The following is a 16,346-nucleotide window of genomic DNA, read 5'->3' on the forward strand; positions in this document are numbered from 1 at the left end:
TTACAACATTTAGCTTCCCATTCAGCTCGGTTATTATGATATTGTCACCAAAATGTTCCATGAGTTTATTCTTCATATGTGTAAAGCCATAAGCTGCAACCTCTGAACCCAAAAGACCTGTCTCCATTTTCTCAATCAAGTCTGTTATTGTAATCTGTTCATCATCATTTTCCTCCAGGTACTTTGCAACCAACAGGAATGCTTCATATATTTCTGCTACTTTGGGTCTGCCAAGCCTTTGTTTCTTTGCAACACTATCTAGTCCAGAGGAATGTTGCTGTGTAACCTGCTTCTCAGTCCTGAAGTTGACATTACAGCTTTGATGGTAAACCGCATCGGCTGCGATTAGGTCATGAGCATATGCAATTCTGCCTGAAACTAACGTAGACCATTCATCTTTCCTTTGTGCACGTGAATGGAAGACAATATTTTGGAATGATGTGGTTCTTACAGGATAGACATCCATGCCATCACGCTTTTTACTCCTCAGCCCAAATTGGGCTGAAAAAGGGGTATTGTCGTCACAGGCGTTGTTCGGGCGTCCAGCCGTCTGTCAACTTTTGGTTTCCGTCAATTTCGAGGAGAACGCCTTGTCCGATTAAATCCATTTTTGCAGGGTATGTTGGGGTTGAGTAGAGGAAGGTTCCTTTCGAAAATAGGCGTGCTGCGATTTTCACGAGCTGCCACGGTAGCCATCTTGAAGTCTGATTGATTTTCGATATGACGTCCAACGTGCTCTAACTGACTGCATCATCGTGATATCACTGCTTCCTTTTACAATGCATGGGCTGAGGGGTTACGCCTGCTTTGCGGAGCTATTTTTCTCATTGTAAGTAGCTGGTTCACCGCAAAACAAACAGTGCTTGTCCAAACTGAATGTTGGCGTTTCTGAACGAAGGATACACGGTGAGGGCTGATCTTGTTCAGTTACTTTTTCCTGTGCCTTTGCAATCGTCTGTGGATGAGTGAAAACCCGTCGGCATTCTGTGTGTACTCGCTGACCTTTATGAGTTCTTATACTACTTCCTTGCTGCTCACTGGTCCTATTGATACTCTCGCTCCCCTTTTCTCGTAGGATTGCAGTATCCTGACCATCTTCTAAACTCTTCTCGCAGAAAACGCACTCAGCCATAGCTATCTGTAATTCATGAAATAACAGAGCAGAAACAATACAAGTTAGGGTTCGGGTTACTGTTCAATCGGATACAGTACTTAGATGCAAAGTTGCAGTGAAAATATGAATTTTCTCTAATGACAGAAGCTATTTTGCATTATATGCAAATTATATTCAAAAATATTAATTTGCAAATGTGCCTATCATGTTCACTGACCTTAAAAAACATGGGTTTGGACACTTGATTTGCTTCAATTGGGTGCTTAGATGCAAAGTTATAGTGAAAATATGAATTTTCTCTTATGGTGGAAGATAATTTTCATATCATGCAAATTGCACTACTTTCCCATGCTAGGATTTTTTAGGACTTTTAGTATGGTGAATTGGGGGTCTTACTGAAATGCACTGCAGTGGAAACAATTCTTTTGCAATTAGTGGTGGGTTACCCCCTCAAATTTGCTACATTGACTGGACTATAAACTTGTTCATAGTATGATGCCAGAAGTGCCCAAAAAATTATTGCATCAGTTTTGTGCCCCTTTTAATATATCATGATGGTGATTGTTATTGTTCTCATCAAAATTCCTGTTTATAATAATAATAATAATAACGTATCTTCGAAAAATTTTCTGAAATTTTCCCTTGTTATTATTTGTCTCCTTTCTAACATTATAACCAACACTCATTTTGTACCATTTGACTTGTGTTGTTTTCCCCATGAAGTTGTTTGGCCTGGTGCTTCTCGGAGTGGGTTGCTATGCTGAGGTGGAACGTCGTCATTACAGCACCCTCAATGTAGCTTACCTTGCACCTTCTGTTGTCATGATCATCATTGGCCTAGTCTTCTTCCTGATATCACTGATAGGACTGGCTGGAGGCTTGCGGGACTACTTACCACTCCTCAAGATTGTGAGTGCAGACTCCTTTGTCTCACACACCTGAATTCTTTATTTTTTTTTTCCGAAGAGTGTACCACATAGTGGTGCTAAATGTGGTACATGATGCCTTAGCTTGTGTCAGTATTGCTGATTTGATACCTGATACAAAGATGTTCAGACAAAGTTAAAGTTGTTGGAGTCATTATACGTATTTCCTGAATTAATGCGCTATGTTCTAGACAGTATTTGTACAAATAGACACACAAATCCCTGAATTTAAATGTTTATCACAGCTACTTGCACTTGGAATGAACATGAACTGATTTATAACATAAAACAGATTAAAAAAGAAAAAAAATTGAATTTTTTTATTACCTTGTTATGACGTCACCCTCAACGGTTGCTGTAAATGACAAGGTAATAAACTCTTAAAGCACCTTTTTATAACAGTACTCTTACATTACAGTCCTCTTGTATTACTACACCCCTCTATCTGTATGAAGGCTGCAAACAGCCAAGTAGTGAATGCTTACGGAAACTTCCGAGTATAAGCAGAAGTTGCAGTCACGTGTCTCATGACAAAGATGCACGGAGAATCACAGTGTATATTGAATGCATGGAAGAGTAGTTATTCAGGAAACATAATTTAGGAAAAAAATTGAATCCATTTAACGTTATTGAGGACAACGGAGTTGTGTAGTGACCCTAAAGCCTGTATGTACGAGCTATGATGGTGATCGGATGATACAAGAAGTTTAAGTTTGTACATTCCGTGTGTAAGTAACAAACTTGGTTAGCATGGAGTTTTTTAAAATGAGAAAGCTGGTTGAGGCATTGTTTTTCATAAATCAAACTCTTCCCATGTTAATTGAATGGTCATTGATGGAACAGTAAAAAAAGAAAAAAAGAGAGCTGTGATATGATGTTGAGTACAAAACATTAAATAATACTGTCACGTGGACGGCAACCTCCCAATAGGATGCCACCACACCGATGTGATTACCATCACGCTGAAGTTCAGACTTCAAGGATACCAAACTATCACTCGTTGTCACAAGCCAACTCTGAGCTGTTAACACCTGCCCACCAGCAGGGCATATTACTGCACCAGTTATAAACCAGGATTGCAATAAATTTAACCCTCCAGGGATCCCAAATGAGCTCCTGTGATCACGTGACAAAATGGCAGCAGTACGAGGTAAACCATTCCTAAATGCAGAAGTAATTGCACAAGACGTAGTATGAACAATTCCCAAACACAAGACAACCAACTGTCATCCCCCAAGGTGCCACACACAAATACAACCACTCGTACAAGAGCCAGGCAAGACAGAGGGAAAGGCACATGGTGAAGAGTATGCATGCAGCTTGTGCAGAACAGCCATAGTATGAAGTTGGAGAACATGCATGGTGCTGCCTTGTCTCTACCAGGCCAAGACAGTGGGCCAAAGAGTCAATCAGACAGAGCGCCAGTGGGTTTGAGTCAGAGAGAGTAAGCTGTAAAGAGTGAGCATCAGACAGACTGAGCCAAGAGAGTGGTGGAGGACTGACTCGGCCAATAGAGAGGCTCCTTCCTTTTACAGTTGGGGTTTTATACTCAACCCTCACTCCATCGCAAATCTCCACCTTCCAAAGCTAACCATTGATGGGCTAACAGGGTTTCCACTCCAAGGGTTATACAAATCGGATCCTGGGGGTTCCACCAATTGGTCAGTAGCCCGCCAAAATCCCCTCCCCCCCCCCCGCCCCCACCCCGAGGAGCCGCCATGAGTATCCTCCCATGGGGAATTCACAAATCCTAAGGCCTAAGCAATATAGCCTAAGCGAGTGCAAAAACAATGCTTAGTCCTCTTACTCGTGATACAATTTAGGGTTCTAAAGCCTCACTCGTAATATCCTCTCCCACCATTACCGGGAGCGGCGCTATACGATACACATTTACGAAGAGAATTTGCAATGCCCACTTTTGGAACTCCTGGCGAGGGGTGCAAATGAAGTTGCCACAACATTTGCCTTATGAGCCACAGTGCCTTGGCAAGTTTAATTGGTTGGAATTGCAGAAGTATTGACCGAATACATCTATGTCAGACAGACAGATGCCAAATTGTGTATTTTAGTGTGAGTATAGATTGACAGGGCTCACAGGGGCCCCACGAGGCCACTATTGTGTTTTGCATGGGGTCCCCAAATGATTAATGCCGCCACTGACCAGATGTACTGGGATTTATTCTGTCTTGTGACTTCTCTCTGTCTGTTCTACCTTGGTATGAATGTGGGTCCAATTATGGTGTTAGGTGTTTAAGGAATCCCGCTCGTTTGTTGATTCAGTGGGCTTATTCGGTTGAGGGTAATAGGTTTATTTATAACCATTGATTGTGTGATTGCTTCATGTCTATTCCCTCCCTGTGACCATTCTTGTCTCAATGTAAATATACTGGGCCTCGGGGTGAATTTGGGTCGTCGTGGTCATTTTGTAATCAAGAAAGCTCATTGAGGGTTAATTCACTGAGACAACACTGCAAATCCGACCGTACCGTGCTTCTCATTGGCTCGCTTAGCCATTAATTAGAGATGAGGCACGTGGTACCAATTAGCGTAATGCCCCCAACTAATTTGATGGACCCACTGGCGTGGTCCTTTTTATTCAAATATTTTTGTTTCCAGAGTCGAGGCTTGTGGAAGAATGAGTACACTGAATGGATCAGGACAAACGAAACACAGTAGAGAGAGTGGGGAGGGGTTAGCCAGGGAATAAGAGATCATTGTTTTGGATTGGGAATTGTCTGAGATGGTGGTGAGCAGTTGGCTTGAAGACTTGGAAGGAAGAATGAGATTGAAGAGAATGTGGAAGTTTGTTCCACAGGTGGGGGAAAAAAGAGGAATAAATGAGTGGAGGTGAGCAATACTCCTTGAGTTAGGTAGGTTGACCAGAAGGGGGTTGATGGTGGACCATGTGCACACCGCAGAATACTTTAGTGGGGGGTGGGGGTGGCAAAGCACAGAAAGAGAGGAGGGTGCAAGACTAAAGAGGAGGCGATAGAAGAGACAGAGACCACCAGACTGTCTGTGAAAGGGAAATGATGGGCCCATAGCCTCAGCTAAGCATGGGCGATTCCAATGATCTTGAAGCCCTTGGTTTCACGGCGTCTAGCTGAGCAAGATGTGAGGCATGGGGACCAGTCCAGAGAGGAGATCAATATTCCATCAATCTGCAGATGAAGACCTTGTTGGTTGATATGAGTTCAGAGAGACCTTTCATTACAGAAAATGCTCATTCGATGTGTGGCTTTGGAGGCTATCTTTGAAATGTGGCTTCTCCAAGAAAGATCAAGGGTGATTGTGAGATCCAGGAGTTTGAGTGACTGAACTTCTTCATGAGGATTGTGCGATATATTGTTTTTGGCCCCATATCTCAATAGTGAAGAATCACTTTAAAAATTCTAGTCTCTGGATCATCACCAAAATCGAATCAATTTGTCTTCATCACACACCCAACCTGTCCACCAAATTTCATCCAAATCCGTCCATTACTTTTTTGAGATTTCCTGCTCGCAGCCAAGCAGACAGTGCTAAAAACACAACCTCCGTCCACCTTGGGTGGCGGATTGTAAAAATAAAACTAGAAAGAATCTGAAAATGCAAAGCCTGTCTAGAAGAAGAAGTATTCAGATGATTTTTTTTTTTTTTTAAATGGACAATTTTAGGTGACCTTGTCCTTTTCACCTCACAAGCAATAGTGACCCAATATGCAAACTCCACTCAAATTTCAAGTTGATTGGATGAACACTGACAATTTTATGCAAACTTGACCTTTGACCTTTTGATCTTAAAAAAAAAACAAAAACAATCTGCTTCTATCTTAAAATCCTCGTATCTGGATCCAGATATTCTATTCACCAAAATCAAATTAATTCGTCCTCGTCACACACTCAACCTGTCCACAAAGTTTTTTTTGTCTGAATCTGTCCACATCGTTTTGATATATCCTTGTCACAGACAGACAAATATGGGTGAAAACATAACCTCCATCCACTTTCAGTGGCAGAGATAATAATGAAGGATGAGAGAGAGAGAGAGAGAGAGAGAGAGAGAGAAAGAGAGAGAGAGAGAGAGAGAGAGAGAGAGAGAGAGAGAGATAGATAGATAGATAGATAGATAGATAGATAGATAGATATAAAATTTTTGTGAGCAGTCTGACTATGCTCTGGAATGCATTATAACACTATTGTGAATAGATTGAATCAAACATTATCCATCATCTAATTAAATCATTCCCACATGGAGTTGAGGAAATTCTCAAAGCAAAAAGAGGTCACACTGATAATTATTGATTACATGTAAAGATACATTTGATTTCTCTGATTTATACTAAGTTTTGTTATATCTTTAACATTTCATGGAAATCCCTTGAAAGTGCTTTTTGCTTTCATATTACAATTAGTTATTTTGTCATCGCGTCTAAATTTATCCATTCCCTTGTGAAGTCGTACTTTTGCACCCACTGTACTTTATGTCCACATACGGTCGTTAACATTTCCTTTCCTTCATCCCTTGCTATTCCTGATAATCTCTTCCTTCTCCAAATCATTCGCACTTGTTTCCACCCACACCCACCCTCATGCTGTTTTCTTGTGACATTAGCTACCCACACTTCCATCTTTCATCACAATGTAACAACAAAATAAGTTTATAGATAGTTTCTTTAAAATAAAAATTCAATTTGTGTGTTAATATAATCCTACACGTTTGATAAATTACTTTGCCCTTAACACCCAGATGCAGAACACAGTGCATGAAGTTATTTTCATGTATTTATGCGCTTCCTTCATCGCACAGTTTCGTATTTCTTTCATACTAAACAAGCATGTTCATTTATTTATTATTCCTGTGGGCATATGACTTGGCACAATCTATGTTTCTGAAGGAGGTGAGCACGAGTCAGAAGCAAACTCTTCGCCCGCCTCATGGTTCTCTCACCCCAACAGATGGCCTTTGTGCTTTCGAGTGCAATTCAAACCCATGCAGCATACTGCGTTGTTCCGGATTGCTACCTATATTTTACTCTCACCCCCCCCACGCCCCCTCCCTTTTTCTCTCATATATTTTTCACATGGCTGACTGCCTCTTCATCTGTTAATGGAAAGCTGCAGTCTCGGTTGACGTGTGCGTGCAAGCTTGTTTATCATTCCCACTTTGCTCAATTGTATCGCTTGTACTTTCTTTTCCTGCTCCATCGCATTATGTTTCTGTTGTTGGTGTTGATGTAAAATTCTACGAAACCCTCGAATCAATGCATCCATCCTTTAATTCCCCCTTTTTTTGCATATAATATATTTATTTTATTTGTCAATCATAATCGTGGAAATTGTTGTTGTTCATATTGCGAAAATATTGCAATGTTGGCATTTAAATTGTTTATTTTATTATTAGCATAATAAACTGAGGTTATATTTTCATTCAAATTTGGCCACATTGCCGTGATAGCTTCTCATTCACAACTTTATACCTCCATTTTTATTATTATTTTTTTTTTTTTTTTTTACCTCCACCACCGAGGGTGAAGGAGGTTGTGTTTTCACCCCTTTCTGTCTTTGTTTGTTTGTTTGTTTGTGCAGGATATCTCAAAAAGTTGTGGACAAGCTGGGTGTGTGACAAGGACGAACTGATTAGATTTTGGTGAAAATCCGGATCCGGATCCGGATCTGGATCTGATAATTTTTTAGTGATTCTTCACCATTGAGAGATGGGGCCAAAATCGATAAAGTGCTGTCGAGCATGATATTTCAAAAATGTATTGGGCCCGACATGTTCTTGTGGATCAGGCATTACGTGATGGAGGTATGCACTCCACCGAGTGCCCTTCTAGTTTGTTTGGGTTTATTTTTTATTTTTTGTATTCCTTGTCGAGGCTCGTATGAGAGCTAACACACAATGCACAGCGAGGGGGGTATGAGACGAGAGAGGCGGGAAAGGGAAGGACAAAACAGTGGGGAACAGAGACATTAGGAGATCTGTGGAAGGGAGAGGGACGGGGTGGGGAACATGGGGAATACAAGATGGATATTACTGGGACTTTCAGGAAGGAAAGCAGGGAATTTGAAGGAGGTGGGGTTGGGGTGGATTAACGGGGGTAGAAAAGATCAAGGATTTGGATGGGGGACGATAAGAGGTGGTGGTGAATAGCTGTTTTGAAGGCTTTAAGGGAAGAATGAGATTGAACAAAGTGAGGGAGTTTATTCCCAAGGCGGGGAAAAAGAGGAATGAAAGAGTGAAGGTGAGCAGTGATTCGTGATTTTGGTAGTTTTATAAGAAGGGGATTGTTGGCGGACCTTGAGCATCCTGGAGAAATGTGGTGGGGACAAATCGCAGACAGAGCAGGGGGGCGCGAGACCGGAGAGGAGACGGCAACAGACAGAAAGACCACCAACCTGCCTGCGGTGAGACAGTGAGAGGCCCAAAGCCTCATCGCGGGTGATGCCAAAGATCCGAAATGCCTTGGTTTCGACAGCGTGAAGCCGAGAAAGGTGAGAGGCAGGAGCACCAGCCCAGATGGGAAGCAGTACTCCATCAGGCTGTGGACGAAAGCTTTGTATGTGGTCAGGAGCTCAGGTGGGCCGAGGAAGGACTTTGCATGACGGAGGATTCCCAGTCGGCGACTGGCTTTGGAAGCCAGGCTGGAAATGTGACTTTCCCAGGAAAGATCATGGCAGATAGTGAGACCCAGAAGCTTGAAACGACTTCTTCCAGAGGATTGTTGAGAAAGTAAATGGGGGCGGGGGGAGGGTTCGAAACGGTCCTTTCGGAGAGACAAGGTGAGAGTGTGAGATTTGTCCGGATTGAAAGACATGTTCCACGTGTTGGACCAGTTTGTGATTTTATCTAAATCTGCAGTGAGCGATGAAGCTGCTGCTTGCCGGTCTGAGGGATGACAGATGGTACGGCAGAGGATGGAGTCATCAGCATAGAGACAGAGGATTTTCCGGAGAGTTGAAGAGATCATTGACGAAAACCAGAAAAAGAACAGGGCCCAGAACGCTACCTTGAGGAACTCCAGCCTGGATAGGAAGAGGGGATGAGAGAACTCCATTTAGGGCCACACGTTGACTGCGACAAGAGAGGAAGTCTGCGAGCCATGAGTGGAGATGGCCTTGGATACCATAGGAAGAGAGTTTGGTGAGCAGGGCAGGGTGCCAGACCGTGTCAAAAGCACGTGATATGTCTAGGGATACGGCTCTGATTTCATGTCCGGCATTGAGGACCTCCATCCATTGTTGGGAGAGCAGAAGCAGCATATCCAGGTTAGAGTGACCTGGTCTGAAACCAAATTGATGATCAGAAATGAAGCCATTGGAGAAGAGGAAGGATTTAATGTCTGAAGCGATGATGGATTCCATAACCTTGCTGATGATTGGGAGAAGGCTGATTGGTCTGTAGTTGCAGGGATCAGTTTTTGCACCTTTTTATGCAGGACACTGATGTTTGCTGATTTCCAAGCAGATGGCAGATGACCTTGAGCAAATGAGAGGGTGAGTAGAACAGAGGAGCAGGTTTTTAGGACACGTGGGCTGATGCCGTCTGGACCGGATGCAGAATCTGAGTCGAGGTTTGGCAAGGGAGTAGGGGGGGGAGGGAAGGAGGGTTGTTGAAAGAGTGTGGGAAATTGCAGAATAGCTGGGGGAGGGGGCCGGATGAGGAGGAGAAAAGGCTCTGTGGTGCTGGGGGAGGGGGGCAAGAGAGGGTGCAGAAGGCAGTTGAGGAGGTGGAATGATGAGATGGAGGTGAGAGGGCAGGGGAAGGAGGCAGCTTTGTGGATGTGAGAGGGGGCAACTTTGAGAAGGGTGAGTGAGGGGGGTGAATGGTGGGAGAAGGGTGAGTGGGGAGAGTTGAGGGAGAAAGGTGAGGGGGAGTGAGCATGAGAGTATGAGAGAGAGATAGTATACTTGTTTTTGACGATAATTTATTAAAATGTTAAATGTGTGAGTAAAATTCAGTGGGATTATGGTTAGAGCATCCCTCTCGAGTCTGTAAGATTGACGGTTGAATTCAATCATTTGCCAAGTTGTACGAAACACCTTAAAAATGGCATGAGCTACTTCCTCTCTTGGCGCTTATCATTTAGAGTATGATAGAGCATGGACGAACCTCATGGGTTGGAATCTCGTGGGGTTTCTCTGTGTTCAGCCCAGCAGGAAGGTTTTGCAGTTGGGATTGAGAGGCAATTATTGCTTGTTTCGGCTGAACGAAGGGTGGCAACAAATTGAGGAGCCGTATACATTACATCATGTGACAGACGCAGACAGGAAAGAAAAATTACAGGGAGGCAGTTGTGAAAAATATAATATACTCATGCCTTGAATCAAGACAATATGATGTTCAGGAGTTGGAAACTACAGGTCGTGATGAATTGTGATATCGTTGCATTAAGTGACACCTGCTTTTAACGCACAGAATAAATTGAAGACTTAATGAGGAGGTGACAAAATGTAGGGGTGTGACAGGAAAGAGAAAATAGGAGGTGTAACAATCTGAATGTGGGAATATTCTATCATGAGATTATGGATGATATTAAAACTGGGAACTGAGATGGAATCTGTGTCGTTTGAGGTGAGAGACAGTAAGAAGATTAAGATACTCCTATAAAGACTGCTTGACTGGGGCAATATCGGAGGAGGGGGGATGGAGGGGTTCATGAAGAATTTGGAAAGGAATGTGGTAAGGGAAGAGTATTGATTTATATAAGGGATTTTAATGTGCCAGACATTGATTGGGTCATCATTTAGAAAGGGCATCGCTGCCATGTAACCGTTAAGTGTTGAGCTACTAGATTAATCGCCGGGCAAGATGGACGAGGCTTTGAGAGTGGCTGACGGAGACTGGACTTTTATATAAGAAAGGGGCAATTACAAGGGGATCTGTTTGAAATCGTCCGTGCGTGCGTGCGTGATGTATTTTTTGTGGAGCTCAACGAGATGATTTTGTGATGTGGAGTGTGATGCACCAAAATGATCGTGATGATCTCCCGAGTTGACTAGGCGAATTAACTACAAAGAACCCGGAACAATTCCCATGTTTAAAACGCACACCACATTCAGGTATATGGAGAAGCTTAATAGGTCCTTCCACGGCATGGCATTCTAATTACAAAATAAACAACAAAAATAATGAAAACATTGTAACAAAGCATATCTAACTTAATATGATTGATACTGTTATGGTTGTCGGGGTAGATCGAGGAATTTAATAGGAAAGTTAGGATCGTATAGAGTTGCTTGGTCCATGGATGTGTAGGAGACAACTCGATGTAAATTAAGTCGGGAAACTCTGAACTTAAGTGCTACTTGTCACCACACGGAGGGCGGTGGTGCTGTGTTAATTAGATAGGGATTAAGGCCAATTTTCCCCCAGTATGTAATTTCCTTTGTGACCTTTTCCTCCGGTTTTGCATTAAACAAGCCAGCAATAGAAGAATTACGTTCTTATAACGACAACAAAAACAATAATCATCGAGCCGCATGTCCAAGCAGGCAAGAAGTCCTGCCTCCAAGGGTGACGTCTGGCGAACCACACCCCCCAGGGTGGATGATTAATGGGCGTGACGTCAAAGAGCCGGAAGGAGGAGAGTGAGGTTCTGAGCAGGAGCACGGGGAGGACACGGTTGGTGAGAAATGTGGCTGGGACAGAGGATCTCGTTTTTGCTCTCCTCTCGGCACGACAAAATGGCTGCACGATTCTCATGTTCATGCCGGTGAATTTGCAGCGTGCTGGGCAGGACACCAGCCATTCCTGTTTGGCTGAGCCGTGAAAGTGTGTACGTTTCTGTGGAGGGAAGCAAAGCGTGCCTCATGGCCTTATGGCGGGGCCTCAGAGATCGTCTCGTCGTGTGGTCGAGGAAGGTGGACGATCGTTGTGAGCGAACCTGTTGCAAGAGAGGAACATTCAGCATATTCGTTCACAAGGAGAAGCCGCACGGCAGTTGGTGAGCCATGGCGTTGAATACCGCCTCACGAATCTCCTCACGAACGTTTCCTGCCCAGAGAGCGGCTCGGCGCCATTTTGGGCGAGTTTTCCCGCACCGGACGATGCGGCTCGGCCCCAAAGTTCAGTAAAGACCATCTCTGGACAAAGCTAAGTTCCAGAATAAGGGAGGATTTTATTTTCTTTCATTTTCCCCTTGTCTGTATTAAAGTCCGTGTGTGGAGGCGCCTCGACTTTCGGCTTTAATAAAATCTCACGTTTTATTATTACCATTGTAAATATTTGATCGATTTTTTTCATTGAATCCCGGTGTTTATTTTAAGTGGCTCGTGTTGTCTATTTGTCACGGGTTCGAGTATAAACCCTTTTGTGCTGTGCATCCATCTGTTCCGTCCGTGCCGCCCTTTTCTTCCCGCGCACGCCATAATCTCCGAGGAGCACGTGTCTGCCTCGAAGGAAAACCACTCGGTGATCCAGCCTGGTCGGTGTTCACAGCCTGTCCACGACAATTGGGTCGGGGGGATTAACCTCACCACCAAGGCCACGGCAATACTAACAATAATAATTACAGTAATATCATTTGGCATTAATAATAACGAACCTATAAATCCTCATCCTGGCTAAGGCGCATCTCGGCTTGGTGAAAGGCAAGCTAATGTCAAGCAGTACAGCAGGTAGGTATGCTACAAGACCGGGAAGAACAATGAAAATTTGGTCCAACGGACCAAATGGCCCACGAGTGTTTAAGAAAATGAAGAGTGTAGATAAAATAGATGCAGGAATTTTAATTTTTTTAAAATAATAATCCAGGATGAACACCAGTTACAGGACCAGGGGGCACAGCTTGAGAGTAAGAAGACAATGAGGAGTGTTAGGCTGGAAGAAAGGCAGGAGTATTTCACACACACAGTTATCAGTGTATGGAATTGTCTTCCTGAGAAAATGATAGCAGCAGGGACAGCAGCCATTTTAAAATGCCATTGGATAGATACTTTCGAATCAAAGGGGCGATAATGGGATAACAGGACGTTGGTCAGCTCAGGTTCTGGTTTGTAGATTTGTGGGTGTCTTGTGCAAGTTGTGCTGTGCGGATGTTAAGATATTAAAAAGAACCTTTTTCAAACAATTTACATTGCATACAAACTGTTGTCAAGGGTAATTATCTCCACCACCAAAGATGGATGGAGTTAATGTTTTCACCCCTGTCTGTCTGTCTGTCTGTGTTTGTTTGTTACTTGCAAAATTGAAGATTTTTTTTTTCAAGTCAAATGGTTGGTCGATTTTTTTTTTTTTGTTATTCTGTCTGTCTGTCTGTTTATCGCCGACAGGTCACCATTTTAAACGCATCTTCACGAAACTTCACCACATGGTACAGTTTGTCATAAGCAAGAAGCCTATTGTTTTTTATTTTAGGTCAAAAGGTCAACATAGGCCAAAGGTCAACAATTTAGGTGAGATTTCTAAAATCCTCAATTTTCATCCGAATAATTTGAAATTTGAGAGGACTTGTATTTCAGGTTATTGAATTCAACTGGCCAATTATTTTTGAGATCAAGATAGACCAAAAGGTTAACATAGGCCAAAGGTCAACAACTAAGGTGGTATTTCTAAAATCCTCAATTTTCATCCCATTGACTTGAATTTGAAGAGGATTTGCATATCAGGACACTGAATCCAACCACCAATTATTTTTGAGGTTAAATTTGATTTATGGATTTTGCAAGTTTCGTGCTCTGCACGACATCTTCTTGTTTGTTTGTTTGTTTGTTTGTGAACAAAATATCTCAGAACATTGTGGACGGATTCAGACGAAATTTGGTGGTGAGCTTGGGTAGGTGACAAGGAAGAATAGATTCGATTTTGGTGAAGATCTGAATCCGGATCTGGATCCGAGAATTTTTTAAGTGATTGTTCACCAGAGAGAGACAGACAGACAGACAGACAGACAGACAGACAGACAGACAGAGACCAAAACGATAGAAAGCACGATGCCTTAAAAAGCTATGAACGGATTCAGACGAAACTTGGTGGATGAGTTGGTTAGGTGAGGAGAACAACTCGATTCACTATTCGTTCAGGTCCGAATCCAGATCCGGCCTATCGGTGATATACAAAACGTAAACTAATCAGCTTTGTGGAGGGCTGCACTCTCCCGAGTGCTGTTCTTGTTCTAATATGTTGTGTGTAATTTCAGACGTATTTTTCCCACTCCTCTATTTTTTTTTTCCGATGTCCTCTCAACAGAGCAACTCCCTCCAATCCCTTCTCTCCCCCCCCCCTTCCTCCCACAATTTTCTTTTTCATAGTTTACTTGACTTCTCCCATCCCTATCCTTGCATATATAATAAGTCTATCTATTTTTATAATTATTAATTTTATCATTACTAAATATTAACAAAATAACAGCTAAGTGAATCACATTTATGTACAGTGAAGTTCTGAAATGGAGAACTGATGTGGCCCGTGGGCTCCGACTGACCGACTGATCATCAACGAAATGAGCTCCGTCCAACCGACCGATCATCTGTCCATGTACTTTTGTGTACGTGATATTTTAAAAACCGTTGAACATTTTCCTTTCATATTACAGACACCTATTCCTCGTGACATTATCTCATCCTGATTAGATCACGGCTGTGATTGGCTGAATTATGTTCCATGGCAACCATCTCGGTAATTTAGCTTGTGTACGATATTTGTGAGGGTTTTCTTGCCTTGTTTTTTTTGTTAAAGTGTGTACGTGCGTGAGTGAGTGAGACAACCACCCAAAAGGTGGGGGACCTAGAGTATCAGCTCCTTGTGTTTTTTGCTTGTTTTTCTTTTTTACATTGATCTTTCCATCTCTTTACTTTTTATTTATTTTTTTTTTTTTAATTTACTCAGATGAGCTTGAGACATTAGTATAGGCACTAGTGTCCCCCCCCACCTCCCCCACCTCTCCCCACACTCCCATATAATATCCATCATCAGAGATTTACAGTATATGGGATTTTGGTTCCCAGCATCTTTTATTTTGGGTTCCTACAGTAGAGGAGTGCCAAACAGACTAACCCCAAAGGATTATTGTGGATAATGATTTTCCTTTCCTAAAATTGATGGTAAGACTAATTGTGTAATAGTTGTCTGTGCTTTTTCTTTTTCTGTTCTGATATCTGCCAGGCTTGTGTATTATCTTTAAATAAAGCTGATATTTTACCTGGAGGGGATGAATCAAATCTCTACGCTTCTGTTAAAAAGTTTTATAATACCATCATGCACTCTTTTGAGGGGTCACCTTAAAGAGATTTGTTCGTACTTTGTTCCTCCTTCTCAAGCTTTCTCTTTTGTTCTTTTTATGTAGAGCTTTAACTTTTCAAATCCGATTAGTCTATCATCTCTCTGCACAATATTTGGGATACAATTTTGGTTGGAACATGGATACATAGTTTGTTTGTAAAATCCGTCTCTGATTCTCTTCTCTATCACCCAGTCAAGAGCATCATAATTCTCCAAATCGCTCTTCCATCCTCCTCCATCTCTCGAACTCTGCTGAGAGCATCGTAATTTTTCTTCTCCCCCTTCCGCCTTCCCCCCCTTTTTTTCCTTTTGGTTCCTGCCTAAGTTTTTGGCTTTCAGTCTTTCGTCTTACGGCCGCTCATGTCTGAGTTTCCTTGCATTTTAAAGAACGGTACACCTTGACCTCACCTTCAGAATTGCGGCTTATCTGTTGAGCAAGTAATCTGTGCCAAATTTCATTGAATTAATGTTATTTGATTTGTGTTGATCATGAATTGATGGGGATGTTCAAGCACTTGATATGTCTGTTAAGAGACCTGCACACGAAACAACAAGCTACATTAAGAACAGAGTATGGAAAGACATAATGGTTTGAAATTGAAGATTGGTTAGACAAGGGTCCATTCTCTCCCATTACTTGTTCAATCTGTATTTTGAGTACATCATGAGGAAATCAAACTTGGATGACAGGGGGTTGAGTCAGGATTGAGGAACATGTAACACCAACCTAAGGTATGCTGATGATACCACTGTTGGCAGAAAGTAAAGACGACTTGATGAAACTGCTGCATACGGTGAAGAAGGAAAGTGATGAAGCCTAAAAAAAAAAAAAAAAATTATTGGCAACTGATATGATCGATATGTTCAGCTTGATTGATGATCACGTGGAAATAGTGGAAAGTTTCATCTCCCATGTTCTAAGATTGAAGTGAGTGGAGAATGCGGAGGAGAAATCGATAGATCGTTCGTGTTGGGGACAACAGCAATGTCAGGATCGACAGAGATCTGGAAAGACAAAGATGTGACAAAACAAACCAATCTGAGGTTGGTGAATGCTTTGCTATTTCCAATTTGCAATGGATGGATGTGTGTCATGGACAGTA

The 16,346-nt window shown here is 42.4% G+C and overlaps 1 protein-coding gene across 5 annotated transcripts in view; it reads left to right on the forward strand.

Moving 5' to 3' along the window:
• TSPAN15 (tetraspanin 15) overlaps positions 1-16,346 on the forward strand; it is a 193,236-nt gene that overhangs the window by 48,992 nt on the left and 127,898 nt on the right. For 4 of the 5 annotated variants that reach the window (XM_085899581.1, XM_085899576.1, XM_085899578.1 and 1 more), the window contains exon 2: positions 1,838-2,023. The exons of the other annotated variant lie outside the window; for it this stretch is intronic. In XM_085899581.1, coding sequence (XP_085755707.1) covers positions 1,838-2,023 — 186 coding nt within the window. The remainder of the gene's footprint in view (positions 1-1,837; positions 2,024-16,346) is intronic. 5 annotated transcript variants of the gene reach the window in all.

This window comes from Eptatretus burgeri, chromosome 10 (assembly GCF_056783735.1).
Source record: "Eptatretus burgeri isolate ZD-2024b chromosome 10, Ebu_testis_v1, whole genome shotgun sequence".
Taxonomy (NCBI): domain Eukaryota; kingdom Metazoa; phylum Chordata; class Myxini; order Myxiniformes; family Myxinidae; genus Eptatretus; species Eptatretus burgeri.